This window comes from Andrographis paniculata, unplaced genomic scaffold (genome assembly GCF_009805555.1).
Source record: "Andrographis paniculata isolate CXL003 unplaced genomic scaffold, ASM980555v1 Contig77END, whole genome shotgun sequence".
Lineage (NCBI taxonomy): Eukaryota > Viridiplantae > Streptophyta > Magnoliopsida > Lamiales > Acanthaceae > Andrographis > Andrographis paniculata.
Genome location: NW_026137614.1, coordinates 3,778,761 through 3,800,991, shown reverse-complemented (window position 1 = coordinate 3,800,991; position 22,231 = coordinate 3,778,761). Strand labels below are relative to the sequence as shown.

Genomic DNA, 22,231 nt, shown 5'->3' with positions numbered 1-22,231 from the left:
ATTGCAGATTGAAAAAGAAAAAAATGAAATAATTTTAAAATTTTTATCATCTGAATTAACTTGTCTCAATCTATTCTCATGTGGTCAAGTAGATAGATAATATGAAAAGTATTTCAAATTTGTAATATCACTCTTCAAATAAGTATCAAAACAGTCCAAACAAACACAAATTTCATTTTACTTAATTTACATTACAACAATAATAATATGAATTAATGGGAGGTGTTAATAAAACAACATTAACATGACATAAATAATTTACATTAAATAAGTTATACAAATATTCACATTCTCCTCAACATTTTTTAACCGTAAGCATTATTTTACAAAAAAATATATAGATATAGTGAACCCAAAATAGGCAACCTTCTGAAATCCTATTACCTGAAAAATAAAAAAAAAAATTAAGTGTTACATCATAAAATCAAGTAAGTGAATGATAAGCCAAAATATTTTAAGTGTTTTTAATGGTTTACCTTATCCCATCTTCAAATCTTCAACAAAGACATCGCATAATATAAATGTCATGACTTCATTTATTGATCGGAACTTTTTCCCCATAATAGTATGAATGTAATACTGCAATAAAATTTTCAAGAGTCAACTATAAGTAAATATGATGTAGATTATAATATTTCGATTTAATGTAAAAAAGTGCAATAAATTGGCTACCTTGTCCCTGCGTTCTGAATCGTTAGACTTGCGCTGCTCCACGATCCAATTACCTAAGCGTTTACTTATGGTTAACATGCTCCTTCGTTGAAGATGGACAGGGTTAAATATTTGAACCATGGGCATTGTTGTTATATGTTCGCCCATGGCTACAATCCTTGTAGTTACTTCGTGTGTATGGACTGTTGATTCATACCTAGTAAGCTTTCCGCTCTCAACCTATTGTACAATTAGACAATTAATCAAAATAATAATAATAACAATAATTTGTACTTGTATACATAATATGTTGAAGCCTACGTACCTCATGCATCTCCAATATGTAGCAATGTAAGGGCTCACTACGTTGGAGAAGTCTAAAAAATATTCTCCATCTCTTCTCAATCATGGTAGTTGATAAACCATGCGTATTTTCCTCCGGGGATAAATGTAGCTCCTGTAATTAAATTTCTATTGTTGATAGATTTTGACAATTTATAATTAATGTTCCACAATATATAATCTTGATTGTAACACTAGAATAGAATAAGAGAGATGTGTAAGAGTTGGTGTTTTCATGATCGGGAAGAGGACTTTTTAATGAATTATAGATGAAAATACTACTCATCAATGAGAGGTTTTTACAATTAGTCAATGGTTGTATTGTAGAAAAATATAAAAACAGTGAAGAGAAACTAATGATAGATAATATTGATGAATCTGCATTGTTGTTAATCTTCTTAATGAAGTGATTTTTGAGTCTACTCACTTCTTTTTACACTTTTAATATCATATAATCTTATTTGTTATCACTAACTACTTATACCTTGAATGTAAGATAAGTTAAAATTTGTGCTAAATAGGTATACACAATTATTTATTTTATTATTGTAGTTTTGTTGAGTATAAGACATGCCTTAATAACTTTTCTTTCAATATAAATCACTCCACTGAGGTACTATAATTTAGAACATAATGTTTAATCTGTATTCAAGTATTTTTTTTTTTATTAAATATTCAATTCTTTCTTAACCTTTATCTTTGATGATACACTTCTTCTCCAGAATAACAATAGGATGTCGGATACACATATTTATTCTTCTTATAAGAACATGACAAATATTTTTATGGAATGTGAACATACACATTCTATAAGCGAAATTAAGTAGCAAATAAAGATTTGAAAGTGATAGCTACTTCTTTTAACACAATAAGGAAAATATTACATACCAGAGGTTCAATTACTGGTGTGGGGAACAAAGACATATACGGCCACCAATTTGGATAACTAGAAGAATTTCCGGATGGAATATTGGCTCCCGTCTTTTCCAACACATGGAAATTTGACATAGGTATCAATACAAAACATTAATAGTTACACATTATACCATTTCTTAGCATAAAAGGGAAAATAGGTAAATGTATGTCCAAATAACAAATCAAGATAATCTTGGTTTGATGTTTTACGAAACGTAAAATTAGAGAAATGTATATAGTTGTATATAAATTTCTTACATATATATTTTATATTGCAAAAATATCAGAAACCATTATGAAAAATATCAGAATCTTATGTAAGAGATGTTTGGCATGATTATTTGTAAAAACAACCAAAGACAGGCCGAAACAAGACAAACCTTAGACTCCGTCGATGTTGAAGGAACTCCAGTTGATTCCATTGCTATGGTGTTCTGCAGTAATGTACACTATGATATATTATATTATCGTACATCATAACTGAAATGCGATGAATTAGTTATGGTTAATGAAATCCTATCAAACTTGGGAACTAGATCCCACAAAAATGCCTAATGTGGAAACTCATTTCTAAGGGTAAAAACAAAATGAATGAGGAAGCAAAAACACGGGGAAATAAATATAGCATATACAATTTCTATTTATCTTTACTATAACTATTAATATTTTTGTTATCTGTGTATGTGTCTGTGTGTGAAACCATATGTTTAAATTAAAATTAATGATAATGACCATATATTCTCTATATATGGCAACAATATGGCAAAAGTTATGAGATTTTAAGAAAAATCATAAATAGTTGTCCCCTAATCTAAAATGTGACTATAAAAGATTTTAACATTTGACATACAAGAAGAAAAGACATCTATTTCATTGTAATCAAATAGTCTCCTTATTTCTGAAAACATTGTATAAAATGAGGTAGGCATTCTAAAAAACAAGAATAAAAAGAAAATTGGTAAGTGGCATTTCAAGAAATGAGATAGGCATAGTAAGTATGTATTTAAAAGTAAGTATATATTTTATTAAGGAGCAGGATTTGGTAAAAAAAAATAATAATAATAATTCGATATAGTAAGGATTGTAAAATGGATAATCACGCATTTAAATATTGCACGGGTGGATGAGAAATAAATTTAAATATAATAAATTTTGAAAAATAAAGTCTTACATATTTAAGCACATCAAAGTTAGTAGGATTCTAGATTCTATCATTTATTACCGTAACATCAAACAATATGGATGACGTGTTTTGGTCAATTTTATCAAATGTTTATTAAGTTAACTTTTCAAACCAAATAATCATTTGGGATTCATTGTGTTTTTTCAGATTTTATTTTATTTATTTTGAGTAAATAATTATTGAATTTAATATTTTGTAATAATAATAAAAATTTGTGAATATATATGGTAAATAAAAATATGGAATACATAACTCGAAGAAACATAACCTATGATTTTTACCAAAAAGAACCTAGATCTAGTTAGTTAGAGTTAAAAAAAAAAAAAGTAATATATATATTTACGACAAAACATAAAACATGATAGGAATTATGGCATATGATATCATATATAGATTTAAGTACTTGTTAATTAATAAAATTTAAAAATTTAATGTACCAAAGTCAATTTAGGCCTTTTGTGTGTTTTGATCGATTCTACTACAAGCTTTTTTAACTATACAATCTTCCAATTGATACAAAACGAAAATATATAATTCTTAGAGGAAAATCTTAAAAATTATGTTGTTTGTAAAATTGACTAAAAAAATACCAAAATAATAAAGCATATATGAAAAAAACATCTAATCATACATTTCTTGATCATACACCGTACCAATAACAATGATTTTCGTCTCACCTGTGTATGTCTGAAAGGCAATACTTGCTTGAATTTTTCTTCACAATCTCACCTAATCCTAGATCTGTAAGATTTGAGTAAGTGAAAGAAGAAGGCTAACTCATTTATATAGGCTAGGGTTTCATGTGTTGGCAAATCAATTTTGGGCTTTAAAGAAAACCCACAACTGTTTCCTTTCTTTTCATTTTATTTAATCTAGGTTTCTAAATTTTATTTGAAAATAGGGTAGAGGTGTTTTTACGTGGATTTTATTTATTTTGGGCTACAAGAAAAACTCACAAACATTTGAAAGTTGGTCCAATAAATTAAGTTGAAATAAAATATATTTTAGTTACACTAGCCCATATAAATATTGTTCATTTATATTCAATCTACTAAATTAATGAAGCAAGTTGTTAAATAAATATAATATTTTTCATTAATATGCTAATAATCCTAAATGAATTTCATATTTTAGCTGAGTGATTAACTTTTAAAAAATTACAGATTTTGTGATTTCCACGAACCTATTACAATATTATCCTCAAAGTAGAAACAATAATGTCTAAGGGTAGAGAAACTACAAAAACTCGGTTTCTATAGTCTATTATTTAAAAAACAAACCTCAATTCATCTTTTAGTATGAACGGGCTTGAATTGATGTTGATTGACATTTACTCACATCCTAGTAGCCAATGTTGCATTAGTAATAATAATAATAATAATAATAATAATAATAATAATAATAATAATAATAATAATAATAATAATCATAATTCGAACTTGTATATGTTGTAAAATATGTACGGCATATATCTCTAATATGTAGCACTATATAGTGCCACTACTTTGTTGGAGTCAAGAAAATATTCAGTACTAGAAAATTGACCTATAGTTGCGGTAAAAAATAGTCATAGTTGTAATATCACGGAAAAACATATGAAATCATTTATGTGGAATTTCCATGGTGACTTTTTTTAATTTTTAGCATTTCTGTGACAATATGTTACAGAATAATTCTAGCTGCAACAAAATTTCGTGAATTTTTTAAGATTGTGAAATTTTTCGTGACAATAGGTAACAGAATAATATCATTATATTTCCATGACTTTATATTATCAAAAGTTCCAACAATGTCGTGACTTTATATTTTTTTAAAATAATATATAATTATATAATAATTATTTTGCAATGCAATCACACACCATTATTATTTTCGAATTAATCCGAACATCGTAAGTTAACCGCTGCCACACTATTTTTCAACTTAATATGCAAGTCGGAAGTTATTGGCAGAATTTGGACCAGTGACTTTATTATAGTTATTAAATACCTATCACGACCTATCTCGTCATAGCTATCTAGTTTAAAGTATTAATTTTTATTTGTTATTATATTTTAACTGTATAAGTATTATTGATTATAAATTTATCTTCTAAAAATATATACATATTTATTCAATATATCATCACGAATTTTTAACAAAAATTTGACTTTGTCTATTTAATATAAAAGAATATTAAATCTATTTAACATATGGAGTATATTTTTTTTAGTATCAAGACTTCTTAAATTTTATATTATTATTAGTCAATCAATTATTTTTATTATTATTATTTTTTATACTCAATCATTTTTTTAAAAAAAATATATCATATAAAATTTTAAAGTTAACAATAAATTTAAATCTATTATCAATATAGCTATATATAAATAGTTACATATTTGGTTAAGTTAATATTTGCAATAAATTAAATATATATTAATTTAAAAAATAAAAATTAAATAAAATTATTTTTAATGTAACAATAAATAATTACAATGTTTTTTTTATAAAAGTGAATATAAAATTAAGATTTTAATAATATTTCGGTACTTATATCATGATTTTAAATAGTCATGAATCGATAAAAAAAAAAAAATATATTCAATTACAATGCAAGTAAAACAATAAAAAAAATTGAAGATAATTTTATTATTATTTTTTATTTCTTTAAATAACTACGAAATGATAATTAAAAAAAAAAGTTATAATTGTTTTTGTTACTTATGTTGTGATTTTTTTACTTTTGAAAAGTCATAAAAATTATACCATGACAATATATGTAATAATTTAAAATATTGCAAGTATTATTAATATCTTTTTCCGCAACTCAAAATAGTCACGAAAAAATCTCGTAACAATTTTTTTTACGAAATTGTCAAAAGACACGGAAAAGAAATATTGTGGGCATTTTCGTTACATAAGCCGTTACATTAAATAGTCACCGAAAGTTACTTGTAACGTTTTTTTGCAAATATTACCCACGGAACAATCAAAGCAAAAGGTTGTAACATAAATTTGTCACAAAATTACTCTCCGTCACTTTTAATTGTCGCGAATTAAAATCTGCGATAAATTTTCGTAATTATTAATCTTTTTTCTAGTAGTGATTCTTCATTTCTTTTAAACTGTGGTTGTTGATAAACGTGTATTATTTCTTCGTATGTTTTCCTAGAAAGATAATATATATAACCCCAGCCATATATATGTTTTTGTTAGTACATAGAAATTTAATTCATTAGAAAAAACACAATAATTATAATTATTAAGGTCGAATGAATTAAGTAATTTTGGTCAAAAATGTATATATATATATATATTAGTTTATAACTTGTTGTAATTGTCCAACATACTAAATAAAATATTGTATGACAGACGTAAATGGTTTTATACCATTGTAGATAAACTCCAAATTTTTATAATGTATTTATCTTAAAAAAAGAAAAAGAAATGTCTAATGTTCTCCTACGCATTACTAAAATAAATAGCTATAATAAGGTTAAGCTTGAGTTTAAGTAATAATTACTAAAAATTTGAACGACTGAAAAAAAAAAAGTAAAAAAATATATATTATGGCAAAGGATCCCACATAGATTTTACTACACTTTCTAGATTTTGTAAAGTAAAGAAAAAGAAAAAAAAAAACAAAACAAAAAAAAAAAGCAACAACAACAACAATGAACCACTCACACCCGAGATCCTTTGCATTTTTAAGTTCAACTTTCTACTGTATGGTCTTTCAATTGTCACAAAAATAAATCTATAACTCTTTTCGGAAAAGCTTAAGCTTCAACACACCTTGATCTCAAGAATTTTTTTAACGGCAATAAAAATAAAATTAAATAAAATAAAATCATGTGGTCTATCACTCTTATCATGATACAAAATGAATACTAATAAGATATCTTTTCCCTTGTGTCTGAATGACGAAAATCATATACATTTCTCCTCACCTCCTTGAAAGCACCCGAGTACTCTTATAGATCATTATTTCTAGGTTAGAAAACGTGACGGAAAGGTATACTGGTTTATAAAGCGACACAGTTTTTTTGTATTAGCTTAAATTAATTTTTGAGTTCAAGGTAAACCCAAACACGTATTTTATTAATGACTAGAGTCCCCATTATATAAGCCGTACAAAAAATACTCAAAAAAAATCTCACAAACCGTTTCATGGAAAAAACCACACGCATGTCAGAAAACTCTCATGAAGGATTCACCATAATGCGACCATAAGAACAGTAAAATACCTTCACAAATGCAGAATATAGCGATAAATTTTTCTACCTAAAGAGAAAGACAGTGCAACACTAACTGTAGAGTTACTTCACAAGTACAAATATATAAAAGTGATGGACGGTTCAGATCAAATCCTTATATTGTACGGTGGATATTAAAGCCTACAAGGTAATGAGGCTCCATAGGTCGGGCTATGTCTCTGGACATATCAAAATTTCCAAATAGTATAAAAACTTCATAATGAATAAGGTATCTTCATGGAACGGTAATATTTGTGTGAACTCTTCATTTTTGCTTATTCCGGTAGATACTCTATTTACTCAAATTCTCATTGTGGGAATGTTGAATTCTTAAATTTCGCAGACACAAAATTCCCTTTGGCTTTTCTAATTAACTTTTTTCATGTAATTTTAATCTTTTAATAAACCAAATTTCCTCTAGCCACATTCATTGTTTGGGTAACTTCATTCCTACGATTTTCGAAAATTAATATTTTCAACTTAGTTCTTGGTAAGTTAAGGCCATATTGTATTGAAGGTAATAGCGGGTATCTTTTATTTTTATTTTATTTTTTTTTAAACTCTAGAAACACATTAAAATAGCATTAGAAAATTTAGCATAAATTATATTGATCTTCCAAATGTTAAATCGTGTTAGCCAGGATCAATTTGTTATCTTGCTAATTCTTTGTTAAAGAAAGAAATTAAAAAGTTTTCATTAAATGTATACATGGCTACACTGCACTTGGGGTAAAAAAAATTCAGCCAAAAAAGTTGTGTTTCAATTAGCTTTAGTAACCATTTAATCCATCTCTTTTCATCATATCTCAACTGGTTAAATGGATAAACCAACTTTCAGCCTCATTGGAGATCATTAGAGTTTGTCCTATGAGAACAGAGAATCATTTTTATTTTTTTTGTGATGAATGCCCAATCAACTATTTTGTTGTGTTAATGTTGTCACTTTTGAAAATGAGATTATCTCGGATGAATAGATGATTTTGCAATAAGGCACCCTATTAGAGAGTGATATATACCAAATTCATGGATATGTATTTAATAATTTATTATTTATTATTTTTTTTGGATCGGAAAGATCATTCATGGATATTTATTATTAATATTGGTATTGTGGTTTCAACATTAAATAGTACTTTTCTCTAATGCATTATATTTTGATGGTTGTGTAATCATTCAATCTAAACGCTGAATCAATGAGTTAATTTCAAAAAATCATGCGAATAAACTTCAAGGTTTCTTTTATTATTATCATTTTTACAGTCCTTTACATCCACGTATGGTAATTGCATAATAAAAAGAAGCATGTAGGAAGAGAAGACAACTTTGAGAAAAATAAAATTGCAGATTGAAAAAAAAAATGAAAAAGAAATGATTTTAAAATTTTTATCATCTGAATTAACTTGTCTCAATCGATTCTCGTGTGGTCAAGTAGAATACATAATAATGAAAAGTATTTCAAATTTGTAATATCACTCTTCAAATAGTTATCAAAACAGTCCAAACAAACACAAATTTCATTTTACTTAATTTACATTGCAACAATAATATTATGAACTAATGGGAGGTGTTGATAAAACAACATTAACATGACATGAATAATTTACACTAAATAAGTTATACAAAACTCACATTCTCCTCAACCTTTCTTAACCATAAGCATTATTTTACAAAAATTATCTAGATATAGTGAACCCAAAATAGGCAACCTTCTGAAATCCTATTACCTGAAAAATCAAAAAAAATTAAGTGTTACGTGATAAAATGAAGTAAGTGAATGATAAGCCAAAATCTTTAAAGTGTTTTTAATGGTTTACCTTATCCCATCTTCAAATCTTCAACAAAGACATCGCATAATATAAATGTCATGACTTCATTTATTGATCGGAACTTTTTCCCCATAATAGTATGAATGTAATACTGCAACAAAATTTTCAAGAGTCAACTATAAGTAAATGTGATGTAGATTATAATATGTCGATTTAATGTAAAAAAGTGCAATAAATTGGCTACCTTGTCCCTACGTTCTGAATCGTTAGACTTGCGCTGCTCCACGATCCAATTCCCTAAGCGTTTACTTATGGTTAACATGCTCCTTCGTTGAAGATGGACAGGGTTAAATATTTGAACCATGGGCATTGTTATTATATGTTCGCCCATGGCTACAATCCTTGTAGTTACTTCATGTGCATGGACTGTTGATTCATACCTAGTAAGCTTTCCGCTATCAACCTATTGTACAATTAGACAATTAATCAAAATAATAATAATAACAATAATTTGTACTTGTATACATAATATGTTGTAACCTACATACCTCGTGCATCTCCAATATGTAGCAATGTAAGGGCTCACTACGTTGGAGAAGTCTAAAGAATATTCTCCATCTCTTCTCAATCATGGTAGTTGATAAACCATGCGTATTTTCCTCCGGGGATAAATGTAGCTCCTGTAATTAAATTTCTATTGTTGATAGATTTTGACAATTTATAATGAATGTTCCACAATATATAATCTTGACCGTAACACTAGAATAGAATGAGAGAGATGTGTAAGAGTTGGTGTTTTCATTGAATGATCAGGAAGAGGACTTTTTAATGAATTATAGATGAAAATACTACTCATCAATGAGAGGTTTTTACTATTAGTCAATGGCTGTATTGTAGAAAAATATAAAGACAGTGAAGAGAAACTAATGAGAGATAATATTGATGAATCTGCATTGTTGTTAATCTTCTTAATTAAGTGATTTTTTAGTCTACTCACTCCTTTTTACACTTTTAATATCATATAATTTTATTTGTTGTTACTAATTACTTATACCTTGAATGTAAGGTAAGTTAAAATTTGTGCTAAATAAGTATACACAATTATTTATTTTATTATTGTAGTTTCATTGAATATAAGACATGCCTTAATAACTTTTCTTTCAATATAATTCACTCTACTGAGGTACTATAATTTTGAACATAAAGTTTAATCTGTATCCAAGTATTTTTTTTTATTAAATATTCAATTCTTTCCTTACCTTTCTCTTTGATGATACACTTCTTCTCCAAAATTACAATAGGATGTCGGATACACATATTTATTCTTCTTATAAGAACATGACAAATATTTTTATGGAATGTGAACATACACATTCTATAAGCGAAATTAAGTAGCAAATAAAGATTTGAAAGTGATAGCTGCTTCTTTTAACACAATAAGGAAAAGATTACATACCAGAGGTTCAATTACTGGTGTGGGGAACAAAGACATATACGGCCACCAATTTGGATAACTAGAAGAATTTTCGGATGGAATATTGGCTCCCGTCTTTTCCAACACATGGAAATTTGACATAGGTATCAATACGAAACATTAATAGTTACACATTTTACCATTTCTTGACATAAAAAGGAAAATAGGTAAATATATGTCCAAATAACAAATCAAGATAATCTTGGTTTGATGTTTTACGAAACGAAGAATTAGAGAAATGTATATAGTTGTATATAAATTTCTTACATATATATTTTATATTGCAAAAATATCAGAAAACCATTATGAAAACTATTAGAATCTTATGTAAGAGATGTTTGGCATGATTATTTGTAAAAACAACCAAAGACAGGCCGAAACAAGACAAACCTTAGACTCCGTCGATGTTGAAGGAACTCCGGTTGATTCCATTGCTACGGTGTTCTGCAATAATGTACACTATGATATGTTATATTATCGTACATCATAACTGAAATGCAATGAATTAGTTATGGTTAATGAAATCCTATCAAACTTGGGAACTAGATCCCACAAAAATGCCTAATGTGGAAACTCATCTCTAAGGGTAAAAACAAAATGAATGAGGAAGCAAAAACACGGGGAAATAAATATAGCATATACAATTTCTATTTATCTTTACTATAACTATTAATATTTTTGTTATCTGTGTATGTGTCTGTGTGTGAAACCTTATGTTTAAATTAAAAATAATGATAATGACCATATATTCTCCATATGGCAACAATATGGCAAAAGTTATGAGGTTTTAAGAAAAATCATAAATAGTTGTCCCCTAATCTAAAATGTGACTATATAGTTTTCTTATTTCTGAAAACAATATATAAAATGACGTAGGCATTCTAAAAAACAAGAATAAAAAGAAAATTGGTAAGTGGCATTTCAAGAAATGAGATTGGTTTAGTAAGTATGTATTTAAAAGTAAGTATATATTTTATTAAGGAAGCAGGATATGGTAAATAATAATAATAATAATAATTCGATATAGTAAGTATTGTAAAATGGATAATCACGCATTTAAATATTGCACGGGTGGATGAGAAATAAATTTAAATATAATAAATTTTTAAAAATAAAGTCTTACATATTTAAGCACATCAAAGTTAGTAGGATTCTAGATTCTATCATTTATTACGGTAACATCAAACAATATGGATGACGTGTTTTGGTCAATTTTATCAAATGTTTATTAAGTTAACTTTTCAAACCAAATAATCATTTGGGATTCATTGTGTTTTTTCAGATTTTATTTTATTTATTTTGAGTAAATAATTATTGAATTTAATATTTTGTAATAATAATAAAAATTTGTGAATATATATGGTAAATAAAAATATGGAATACATAACTCGAAGAAACATAACCTATGATTTTTACCAAAAAGAACCTAGATCTAGTTAGTTAGAGTTAAAAAAAAAAAAGTAATATATATATTTACGACAAAACATAAAACATGATAGAAATTATGGCATATGATATCATATATAGATTTAAGTACTTCTTAATTAATAAAATTTAAAAATTTAATGTACCAAAGTCAATTTAGGCCTTTTGTGTGTTTTGATCGATTCTACTACAAGCTTTTTTAACTATACAATCTTCCAATTGATACAAAACGAAAATATATAATTCTTAGAGGAAAATCTTAAAAATTATGTTGTTTGTAAAATTGACTAAAAAAAAACCAAAATAATAAAGCATATATGAAAAAAACATCTAATCATACATTTCTTGATCATACACCGTACCAATAACAATGATTTTCGTCTCACCTGTGTATGTCTGAAAGGCAATACTTGCTTGAATTTTTCTTCACAATCTCACCTAATCCTAGATCTGTAAGATTTGAGTAAGTGAAAGAAGAAGGCTAACTCATTTATATAGGCTAGGGTTTCATGTGTTGGCAAATCAATTTTGGGCTTTAAAGAAAACCCACAACTGTTTCCTTTCTTTTCATTTTATTTAATCTAGGTTTCTAAATTTTATTTGAAAATAGGGTAGAGGTGTTTTTACGTGGATTTTATTTATTTTGGGCTACAAGAAAAACTCACAAACATTTGAAAGTTGGTCCAATAAATTAAGTTGAAATAAAATATATTTTAGTTACACTAGCCCATATAAATATTGTTCATTTATATTCAATCTACTAAATTAATGAAGCAAGTTGTTAAATAAATATAATATTTTTCATTAATATGCTAATAATCCTAAATGAATTTCATATTTTAGCTGAGTGATTAACTTTTAAAAAATTACAGATTTTGTGATTTCCACGAACCTATTACAATATTATCCTCAAAGTAGAAACAATAATGTCTAAGGGTAGAGAAACTACAAAAACTCGGTTTCTATAGTCTATTATTTAAAAAACAAACCTCAATTCATCTTTTAGTATGAACGGGCTTGAATTGATGTTGATTGACATTTACTCACATCCTAGTAGCCAATGTTGCATTAGTAATAATAATAATAATAATAATAATAATAATAATAATAATCATAATTCGAACTTGTATATGCTGTAAAATATGTACGGCATATATCTCTAATATGTAGCACTATATAGTGCCACTACTTTGTTGGAGTCAAGAAAATATTCAGTACTAGAAAATTGACCTATAGTTGCGGTAAAAAATAGTCATAGTTGTAATATCACGGAAAAACATATGAAATCATTTATGTGGAATTTCCATGGTGACTTTTTTTAATTTTTAGCATTTCTGTGACAATATGTTACAGAATAATTCTAGCTGCAACAAAATTTCGTGAATTTTTTAAGATTGTGAAATTTTTCGTGACAATAGGTAACAGAATAATATCATTATATTTCCATGACTTTATATTATCAAAAGTTCCAACAATGTCGTGACTTTATATTTTTTTAAAATAATATATAATTATATAATAATTATTTTTCAATGCAATCACACACCATTATTATTTTCGAATTAATCCGAACATCGTAAGTTAACCGCTGCCACACTATTTTTCAACTTAATATGCAAGTCGGAAGTTATTGGCAGAATTTGGACCAGTGACTTTATTATAGTTATTAAATACCTATCACGACCTATCTCGTCATAGCTATCTAGTTTAAAGTATTAATTTTTATTTGTTATTATATTTTAACTGTATAAGTATTATTGATTATAAATTTATCTTCTAAAAATATATACATATTTATTCAATATATCATCACGAATTTTTAACAAAAATTTGACTTTGTCTATTTAATATAAAAGAATATTAAATCTATTTAACATATGGAGTATATTTTTTTTAGTATCAAGACTTCTTAAATTTTATATTATTATTAGTCAATCAATTATTTTTATTATTATTATTTTTTATACTCAATCATTTTTTTTTTAAAAATATATCATATAAAATTTTAAAGTTAACAATAAATTTAAATCTATTATCAATATAGCTATATATAAATAGTTACATATTTGGTTAAGTTAATATTTGCAATAAATTAAATATATATTAATTTAAAAAATAAAAATTAAATAAAATTATTTTTAATGTAACAATAAATAATTACAATGTTTTTTTTATAAAAGTGAATATAAAATTAAGATTTTAATAATATTTCGGTACTTATATCATGATTTTAAATAGTCATGAATCGATAAAAAAAAAATATATTCAATTACAATGCAAGTAAAACAATAAAAAAAATTGAAGATAATTTTATTATTATTTTTTATTTATTTAAATAACTACGAAATGATAATTAAAAAAAAAGTTATAATTGTTTTTGTTACTTATGTTGTGATTTTTTTACTTTTGAAAAGTCATAAAAATTATACCATGACAATATATGTAATAATTTAAAATATTGCAAGTATTTTTAATATCTTTTTCCGCAACTCAAAATAGTCACGAAAAAATCTCGTAACAATTTTTTTTACAAAATTGTCAAAAGACACGGAATAGAAATATTGTGGGCATTTTCGTTACATAAGCCGTTACATTAAATAGTCACCGAAAGTTACTTGTAACGTTTTTTTGCAAATATTACCCACGGAACAATCAAAGCAAAAGGTTGTAACATAAATTTGTCACAAAATTACTCTCCGTCACTTTTAATTGTCGCGAATTAAAAATCTGCGATAAATTTTCGTAATTATTAATCTTTTTTCTAGTAGTGATTCTTCATTTCTTTTAAACTGTGGTTGTTGATAAACGTGTATTATTTCTTCGTATGTTTTCCTAGAAAGATAATATATATAACCCCAGCCATATATATGTTTTTGTTAGTACATAGAAATTTAATTCATTAGAAAAAACACAATAATTATAATTATTAAGGTCGAATGAATTAAGTAATTTTGGTCAAAAATGTATATATATATATATATATATTAGTTTATAACTTGTTGTAATTGTCCAACATACTAAATAAAATATTGTATGACAGACGTAAATGGTTTTATACCATTGTAGATAAACTCCAAATTTTTATAATGTATTTATCTTAAAAAAAGAAAAAGAAATGTCTAATGTTCTCCTACACATTACTAAAATAAATAGCTATAATAAGGTTAAGCTTGAGTTTAAGTAATAATTACTAAAAATTTGAACGACTGAAAAAAAAAAGTAAAAAAATATATATTATGGCAAAGGATCCCACATAGATTTTACTACACTTTCTAGATTTTGTAAAGTAAAGAAAAAAAAAAAAAAAAAAAAAAAAAAAAAGCAACAACAACAACAATGAACCACTCACACCCGAGATCCTTTGCATTTTTAAGTTCAACTTTCTACTGTATGGTCTTTCAATTGTCACAAAAATAAATCTATAACTCTTTTCGGAAAAGCTTAAGCTTCAACACACCTTGATCTCAAGAATTTTTTTAACGGCAATAAAAATAAAATTAAATAAAATAAAATCATGTGGTCTATCACTCTTATCATGATACAAAATGAATACTAATAAGATATCTTTTCCCTTGTGTCTGAATGACGAAAATCATATACCTTTCTCCTCACCTCCTTGAAAGCACCCGAGTACTCTTATAGATCATTATTTCTAGGTTAGAAAACGTGACGGAAAGGTATACTGGTTTATAAAGCGACACAGTTTTTTGGTATTAGCTTAAATTAATTTTTGAGTTCAAGGTAAACCCAAACACGTATTTTATTAATGACTAGAGTCCCCATTATATAAGCCGTACAAAAAATACTTAAAAAAAATCTCACAAACCGTTTCATGGAAAAAATCACACGCATGTCAGAAAACTCTCACGAAGGATTCACCATAATGCGACCATAAGAACAGTAAAATACCTTCACAAATGCAGAATATAGCGATAAATTTTTCTACCTAAAGAGAAAGACAGTGCAACACTAACTGTAGAGTTACTTCACAAGTACAAATATAAAAAAGTGATGGACGGTTCAGATCAAATCCTTATATTGTACGGTGGATATTAAAGCCTACAAGGTAATGAGGCTCCATAGGTCGGGCTATGTCTCTGGACATATCAAAATTTCCAAATAGTATAAAAACTTCATAATGAATAAGGTATCTTCATGGAACGGTAATATTTGTGTGAACTCTTCATTTTTGCTTATTCCGGTAGATACTCTATTTACTCAAATTCTCATTGTGGGAATGTTGAATTCTTAAATTTCGCAGACACAAAATTCCCTTTGGCTTTTCTAATTAACTTTTTTCATGTAATTTTAATCTTTTAATAAACCAAATTTCCTCTAGCCACATTCATTGTTTGGGTAACTTCATTCCTACGATTTTCGAAAATTAATATTTTCAACTTAGTTCTTGGTAAGTTAAGGCCATATTGTATTGAAGGTAATAGCGGGTATCTTTTATTTTTATTTTATTTTTTTTTAAACTCTAGAAACACATTAAAATAGCATTAGAAAATTTAGCATAAATTATATTGATCTTCCAAATGTTAAATCGTGTTAGCCAGGATCAATTTGTTATCTTGCTAATTCTTTGTTAAAGAAAGAAATTAAAAAGTTTTCATTAAATGTATACATGGCTACACTGCACTTGGGGTAAAAAAAATTCAGCCAAAAAAGTTGTGTTTCAATTAGCTTTAGTAACCATTTAATCCATCTCTTTTCATCATATCTCAACTGGTTAAATGGATAAACCAACTTTCAGCCTCATTGGAGATCATTAGAGTTTGTCCTATGAGAACAGAGAATCATTTTTATTTTTTTTGTGATGAATGCCCAATCAACTATTTTGTTGTGTTAATGTTGTCACTTTTGAAAATGAGATTATCTCGGATGAATAGATGATTTTGCAATAAGGCACCCTATTAGAGAGTGATATATACCAAATTCATGGATATGTATTTAATAATTTATTATATTATTTTTTTTGGATCGGAAAGATCATTCATGGATATTTATTATTAATATTGGTATTGTGGTTTCAACATTAAATAGTACTTTTCTCTAATGCATTATATTTTGATGGTTGTGTAATCATTCAATCTAAACGCTGAATCAATGAGTTAATTTCAAAAAATCATGCGAATAAACTTCAAGGTTTCTTTTATTATTATCATTTTTACAGTCCTTTACATCCACGTATGGTAATTGCATAATAAAAAGAAGCATGTAGGAAGAGAAGACAACTTTGAGAAAAATAAAATTGCAGATTGAAAAAAAAAATGAAAAAGAAATGATTTTAAAATTTTTATCATCTGAATTAACTTGTCTCAATCGATTCTCGTGTGGTCAAGTAGAATACATAATAATGAAAAGTATTTCAAATTTGTAATATCACTCTTCAAATAGTTATCAAAACAGTCCAAACAAACACAAATTTCATTTTACTTAATTTACATTGCAACAATAATATTATGAACTAATGGGAGGTGTTGATAAAACAACATTAACATGACATGAATAATTTACACTAAATAAGTTATACAAAACTCACATTCTCCTCAACCTTTCTTAACCATAAGCATTATTTTACAAAAATTATCTAGATATAGTGAACCCAAAATAGGCAACCTTCTGAAATCCTATTACCTGAAAAATCAAAAAAAATTAAGTGTTACGTGATAAAATGAAGTAAGTGAATGATAAGCCAAAATCTTTAAAGTGTTTTTAATGGTTTACCTTATCCCATCTTCAAATCTTCAACAAAGACATCGCATAATATAAATGTCATGACTTCATTTATTGATCGGAACTTTTTCCCCATAATAGTATGAATGTAATACTGCAACAAAATTTTCAAGAGTCAACTATAAGTAAATGTGATGTAGATTATAATATGTCGATTTAATGTAAAAAAGTGCAATAAATTGGCTACCTTGTCCCTACGTTCTGAATCGTTAGACTTGCGCTGCTCCACGATCCAATTCCCTAAGCGTTTACTTATGGTTAACATGCTCCTTCGTTGAAGATGGACAGGGTTAAATATTTGAACCATGGGCATTGTTGTTATATGTTCGCCCATGGCTACAATCCTTGTAGTTACTTCATGTGCATGGACTGTTGATTCATACCTAGTAAGCTTTCCGCTATCAACCTATTGTACAATTAGACAATTAATCAAAATAATAATAATAACAATAATTTGTACTTGTATACATAATATGTTGTAACCTACATACCTCGTGCATCTCCAATATGTAGCAATGTAAGGGCTCACTACGTTGGAGAAGTCTAAAGAATATTCTCCATCTCTTCTCAATCATGGTAGTTGATAAACCATGCGTATTTTCCTCCGGGGATAAATGTAGCTCCTGTAATTAAATTTCTATTGTTGATAGATTTTGACAATTTATAATGAATGTTCCACAATATATAATCTTGACCGTAACACTAGAATAGAATGAGAGAGATGTGTAAGAGTTGGTGTTTTCATTGAATGATCAGGAAGAGGACTTTTTAATGAATTATAGATGAAAATACTACTCATCAATGAGAGGTTTTTACTATTAGTCAATGGCTGTATTGTAGAAAAATATAAAGACAGTGAAGAGAAACTAATGAGAGATAATATTGATGAATCTGCATTGTTGTTAATCTTCTTAATTAAGTGATTTTTTAGTCTACTCACTCCTTTTTACACTTTTAATATCATATAATTTTATTTGTTGTTACTAATTACTTATACCTTGAATGTAAGGTAAGTTAAAATTTGTGCTAAATAAGTATACACAATTATTTATTTTATTATTGTAGTTTCATTGAATATAAGACATGCCTTAATAACTTTTCTTTCAATATAATTCACTCTACTGAGGTACTATAATTTTGAACATAAAGTTTAATCTGTATCCAAGTATTTTTTTTTATTAAATATTCAATTCTTTCCTTACCTTTCTCTTTGATGATACACTTCTTCTCCAAAATTACAATAGGATGTCGGATACACATATTTATTCTTCTTATAAGAACATGACAAATATTTTTATGGAATGTGAACATACACATTCTATAAGCGAAATTAAGTAGCAAATAAAGATTTGAAAGTGATAGCTGCTTCTTTTAACACAATAAGGAAAAGATTACATACCAGAGGTTCAATTACTGGTGTGGGGAACAAAGACATATACGGCCACCAATTTGGATAACTAGAAGAATTTTCGGATGGAATATTGGCTCCCGTCTTTTCCAACACATGGAAATTTGACATAGGTATCAATACGAAACATTAATAGTTACACATTTTACCATTTCTTGACATAAAAAGGAAAATAGGTAAATATATGTCCAAATAACAAATCAAGATAATCTTGGTTTGATGTTTTACGAAACGAAGAATTAGAGAAATGTATATAGTTGTATATAAATTTCTTACATATATATTTTATATTGCAAAAATATCAGAAAACCATTATGAAAACTATTAGAATCTTATGTAAGAGATGTTTGGCATGATTATTTGTAAAAACAACCAAAGATAGGCCGAAACAAGACAAACCTTAGACTCCGTCGATGTTGAAGGAACTCCGGTTGATTCCATTGCTACGGTGTTCTGCAATAATGTACACTATGATATGTTATATTATCGTACATCATAACTGAAATGCAATGAATTAGTTATGGTTAATGAAATCCTATCAAACTTGGGAACTAGATCCCACAAAAATGCCTAATGTGGAAACTCATCTCTAAGGGTAAAAACAAAATGAATGAGGAAGCAAAAACACGGGGAAATAAATATAGCATATACAATTTCTATTTATCTTTACTATAACTATTAATATTTTTGTTATCTGTGTATGTGTCTGTGTGTGAAACCTTATGTTTAAATTAAAAATAATGATAATGACCATATATTCTCCATATGGCAACAATATGGCAAAAGTTATGAGGTTTTAAGAAAAATCATAAATAGTTGTCCCCTAATCTAAAATGTGACTATATAGTCTTCTTATTTCTGAAAACAATATATAAAATGACGTAGGCATTCTAAAAAACAAGAATAAAAAGAAAATTGGTAAGTGGCATTTCAAGAAATGAGATTGGTTTAGTAAGTATGTATTTAAAAGTAAGTATATATTTTATTAAGGAAGCAGGATATGGTAAATAATAATAATAATAATAATTCGATATAGTAAGTATTGTAAAATGGATAATCACGCATTTAAATATTGCACGGGTGGATGAGAAATAAATTTAAATATAATAAATTTTTAAAAATAAAGTCTTACATATTTAAGCACATCAAAGTTAGTAGGATTCTAGATTCTATCATTTATTACGGTAACATCAAACAATATGGATGACGTGTTTTGGTCAATTTTATCAAATGTTTATTAAGTTAACTTTTCAAACCAAATAATCATTTGGGATTCATTGTGTTTTTTCAGATTTTATTTTATTTATTTTGAGTAAATAATTATTGAATTTAATATTTTGTAATAATAATAAAAATTTGTGAATATATATGGTAAATAAAAATATGGAATACATAACTCGAAGAAACATAACCTATGATTTTTACCAAAAAGAACCTAGATCTAGTTAGTTAGAGTTAAAAAAAAAATAAGTAATATATATATTTACGACAAAACATAAAACATGATAGAAATTATGGCATATGATATCATATATAGATTTAAGTACTTCTTAATTAATAAAATTTAAAAATTTAATGTACCAAAGTCAATTTAGGCCTTTTGTGTGTTTTGATCGATTCTACTACAAGCTTTTTTAACTATACAATCTTCCAATTGATACAAAACGAAAATATATAATTCTTAGAGGAAAATCTTAAAAATTATGTTGTTTGTAAAATTGACTAAAAAAAAACCAAAATAATAAAGCATATATGAAAAAAACATCTAATCATACATTTCTTGATCATACACCGTACCAATAACAATGATTTTCGTCTCACCTGTGTATGTCTGAAAGGCAATACTTGCTTGAATTTTTCTTCACAATCTCACCTAATCCTAGATCTGTAAGATTTGAGTAAGTGAAAGAAGAAGGCTAACTCATTTATATAGGCTAGGGTTTCATGTGTTGGCAAATCAATTTTGGGCTTTAAAGAAAACCCACAACTGTTTCCTTTCTTTTCATTTTATTTAATCTAGGTTTCTAAATTTTATTTGAAAATAGGGTAGAGGTGTTTTTACGTGGATTTTATTTATTTTGGGCTACAAGAAAAACTCACAAACATTTGAAAGTTGGTCCAATAAATTAAGTTGAAATAAAATATATTTTAGTTACACTAGCCCATATAAATATTGTTCATTTATATTCAATCTACTAAATTAATGAAGCAAGTTGTTAAATAAATATAATATTTTTCATTAATATGCTAATAATCCTAAATGAATTTCATATTTTAGCTGAGTGATTAACTTTTAAAAAATTACAGATTTTGTGATTTCCACGAACCTATTACAATATTATCCTCAAAGTAGAAACAATAATGTCTAAGGGTAGAGAAACTACAAAAACTCGGTTTCTATAGTCTATTATTTAAAAAACAAACCTCAATTCATCTTTTAGTATGAACGGGCTTGAATTGATGTTGATTGACATTTACTCACATCCTAGTAGCCAATGTTGCATTAGTAATAATAATAATAATAATAATAATAATCATAATTCGAACTTGTATATGCTGTAAAATATGTACGGCATATATCTCTAATATGTAGAACTATATAGTGCCACTACTTTGTTGGAGTCAAGAAAATATTCAGTACTAGAAAATTGACTTATAGTTGCGGTAAAAAATAGTCATAGTTGTAATATCACGGAAAAACATATGAAATCATTTATGTGGAATTTCCATGGTGACTTTTTTTAATTTTTAGCATTTCTGTGACAATATGTTACAGAATAATTCTAGCTGCAACAAAATTTCGTGAATTTTTTAAGATTGTGAAATTTTTCGTGACAATAGGTAACAGAATAATATCATTATATTTCCATGACTTTATATTATCAAAAGTTCCAACAATGTCGTGACTTTATATTTTTTTAAAATAATATATAATTATATAATAATTATTTTTCAATGCAATCACACACCATTATTATTTTCGAATTAATCCGAACATCGTAAGTTAACCGCTGCCACACTATTTTTCAACTTAATATGCAAGTCGGAAGTTATTGGCAGAATTTGGACCAGTGACTTTATTATAGTTAT

The 22,231-nt window shown here is 26.6% G+C and overlaps 3 protein-coding genes across 4 annotated transcripts; all 3 read right to left on the bottom strand.

The window, feature by feature from the left end:
- Positions 1-223: 223 nt before the first annotated feature.
- On the bottom strand, positions 224-3,847 carry LOC127239328 (uncharacterized). The gene is made up of 7 exons (XM_051257424.1): positions 3,769-3,847; positions 2,289-2,342; positions 1,882-1,974; positions 977-1,108; positions 673-891; positions 477-579; positions 224-384 (listed from the first exon to the last, which is right to left on the bottom strand). Exons 2-6 carry the CDS (start codon positions 2,328-2,330, stop codon positions 478-480), a joined length of 588 nt encoding a protein of 195 aa, XP_051113381.1. The 5' UTR covers positions 2,331-2,342; positions 3,769-3,847; the 3' UTR covers positions 224-384; position 477.
- Positions 3,848-8,830: 4,983 nt separating this feature from the next.
- Positions 8,831-12,459, bottom strand: LOC127239326 (uncharacterized). 2 transcript variants are annotated; one of them, XM_051257420.1, is made up of 7 exons: positions 12,381-12,459; positions 10,960-11,013; positions 10,552-10,644; positions 9,644-9,775; positions 9,340-9,558; positions 9,144-9,246; positions 8,831-9,053 (listed from the first exon to the last, which is right to left on the bottom strand). In XM_051257420.1, the coding sequence occupies exons 2-6, from the start codon at positions 10,999-11,001 to the stop codon at positions 9,145-9,147; spliced, it is 588 nt and encodes a 195-aa protein (XP_051113377.1). In that variant the 5' UTR covers positions 11,002-11,013; positions 12,381-12,459; the 3' UTR covers positions 8,831-9,053; position 9,144. The 2 variants fall into 2 exon arrangements, with proteins under 2 accessions (XP_051113377.1, XP_051113378.1); XM_051257421.1 differs by lacking the exon at positions 10,552-10,644.
- A 4,952-nt stretch (positions 12,460-17,411) lies between these two features.
- Positions 17,412-21,041, bottom strand: LOC127239327 (uncharacterized). Its single transcript, XM_051257422.1, has 7 exons — positions 20,963-21,041; positions 19,541-19,594; positions 19,133-19,225; positions 18,225-18,356; positions 17,921-18,139; positions 17,725-17,827; positions 17,412-17,634 (listed from the first exon to the last, which is right to left on the bottom strand). Exons 2-6 carry the CDS (start codon positions 19,580-19,582, stop codon positions 17,726-17,728), a joined length of 588 nt encoding a protein of 195 aa, XP_051113379.1. The 5' UTR covers positions 19,583-19,594; positions 20,963-21,041; the 3' UTR covers positions 17,412-17,634; position 17,725.
- Positions 21,042-22,231: the final 1,190 nt, after the last annotated feature.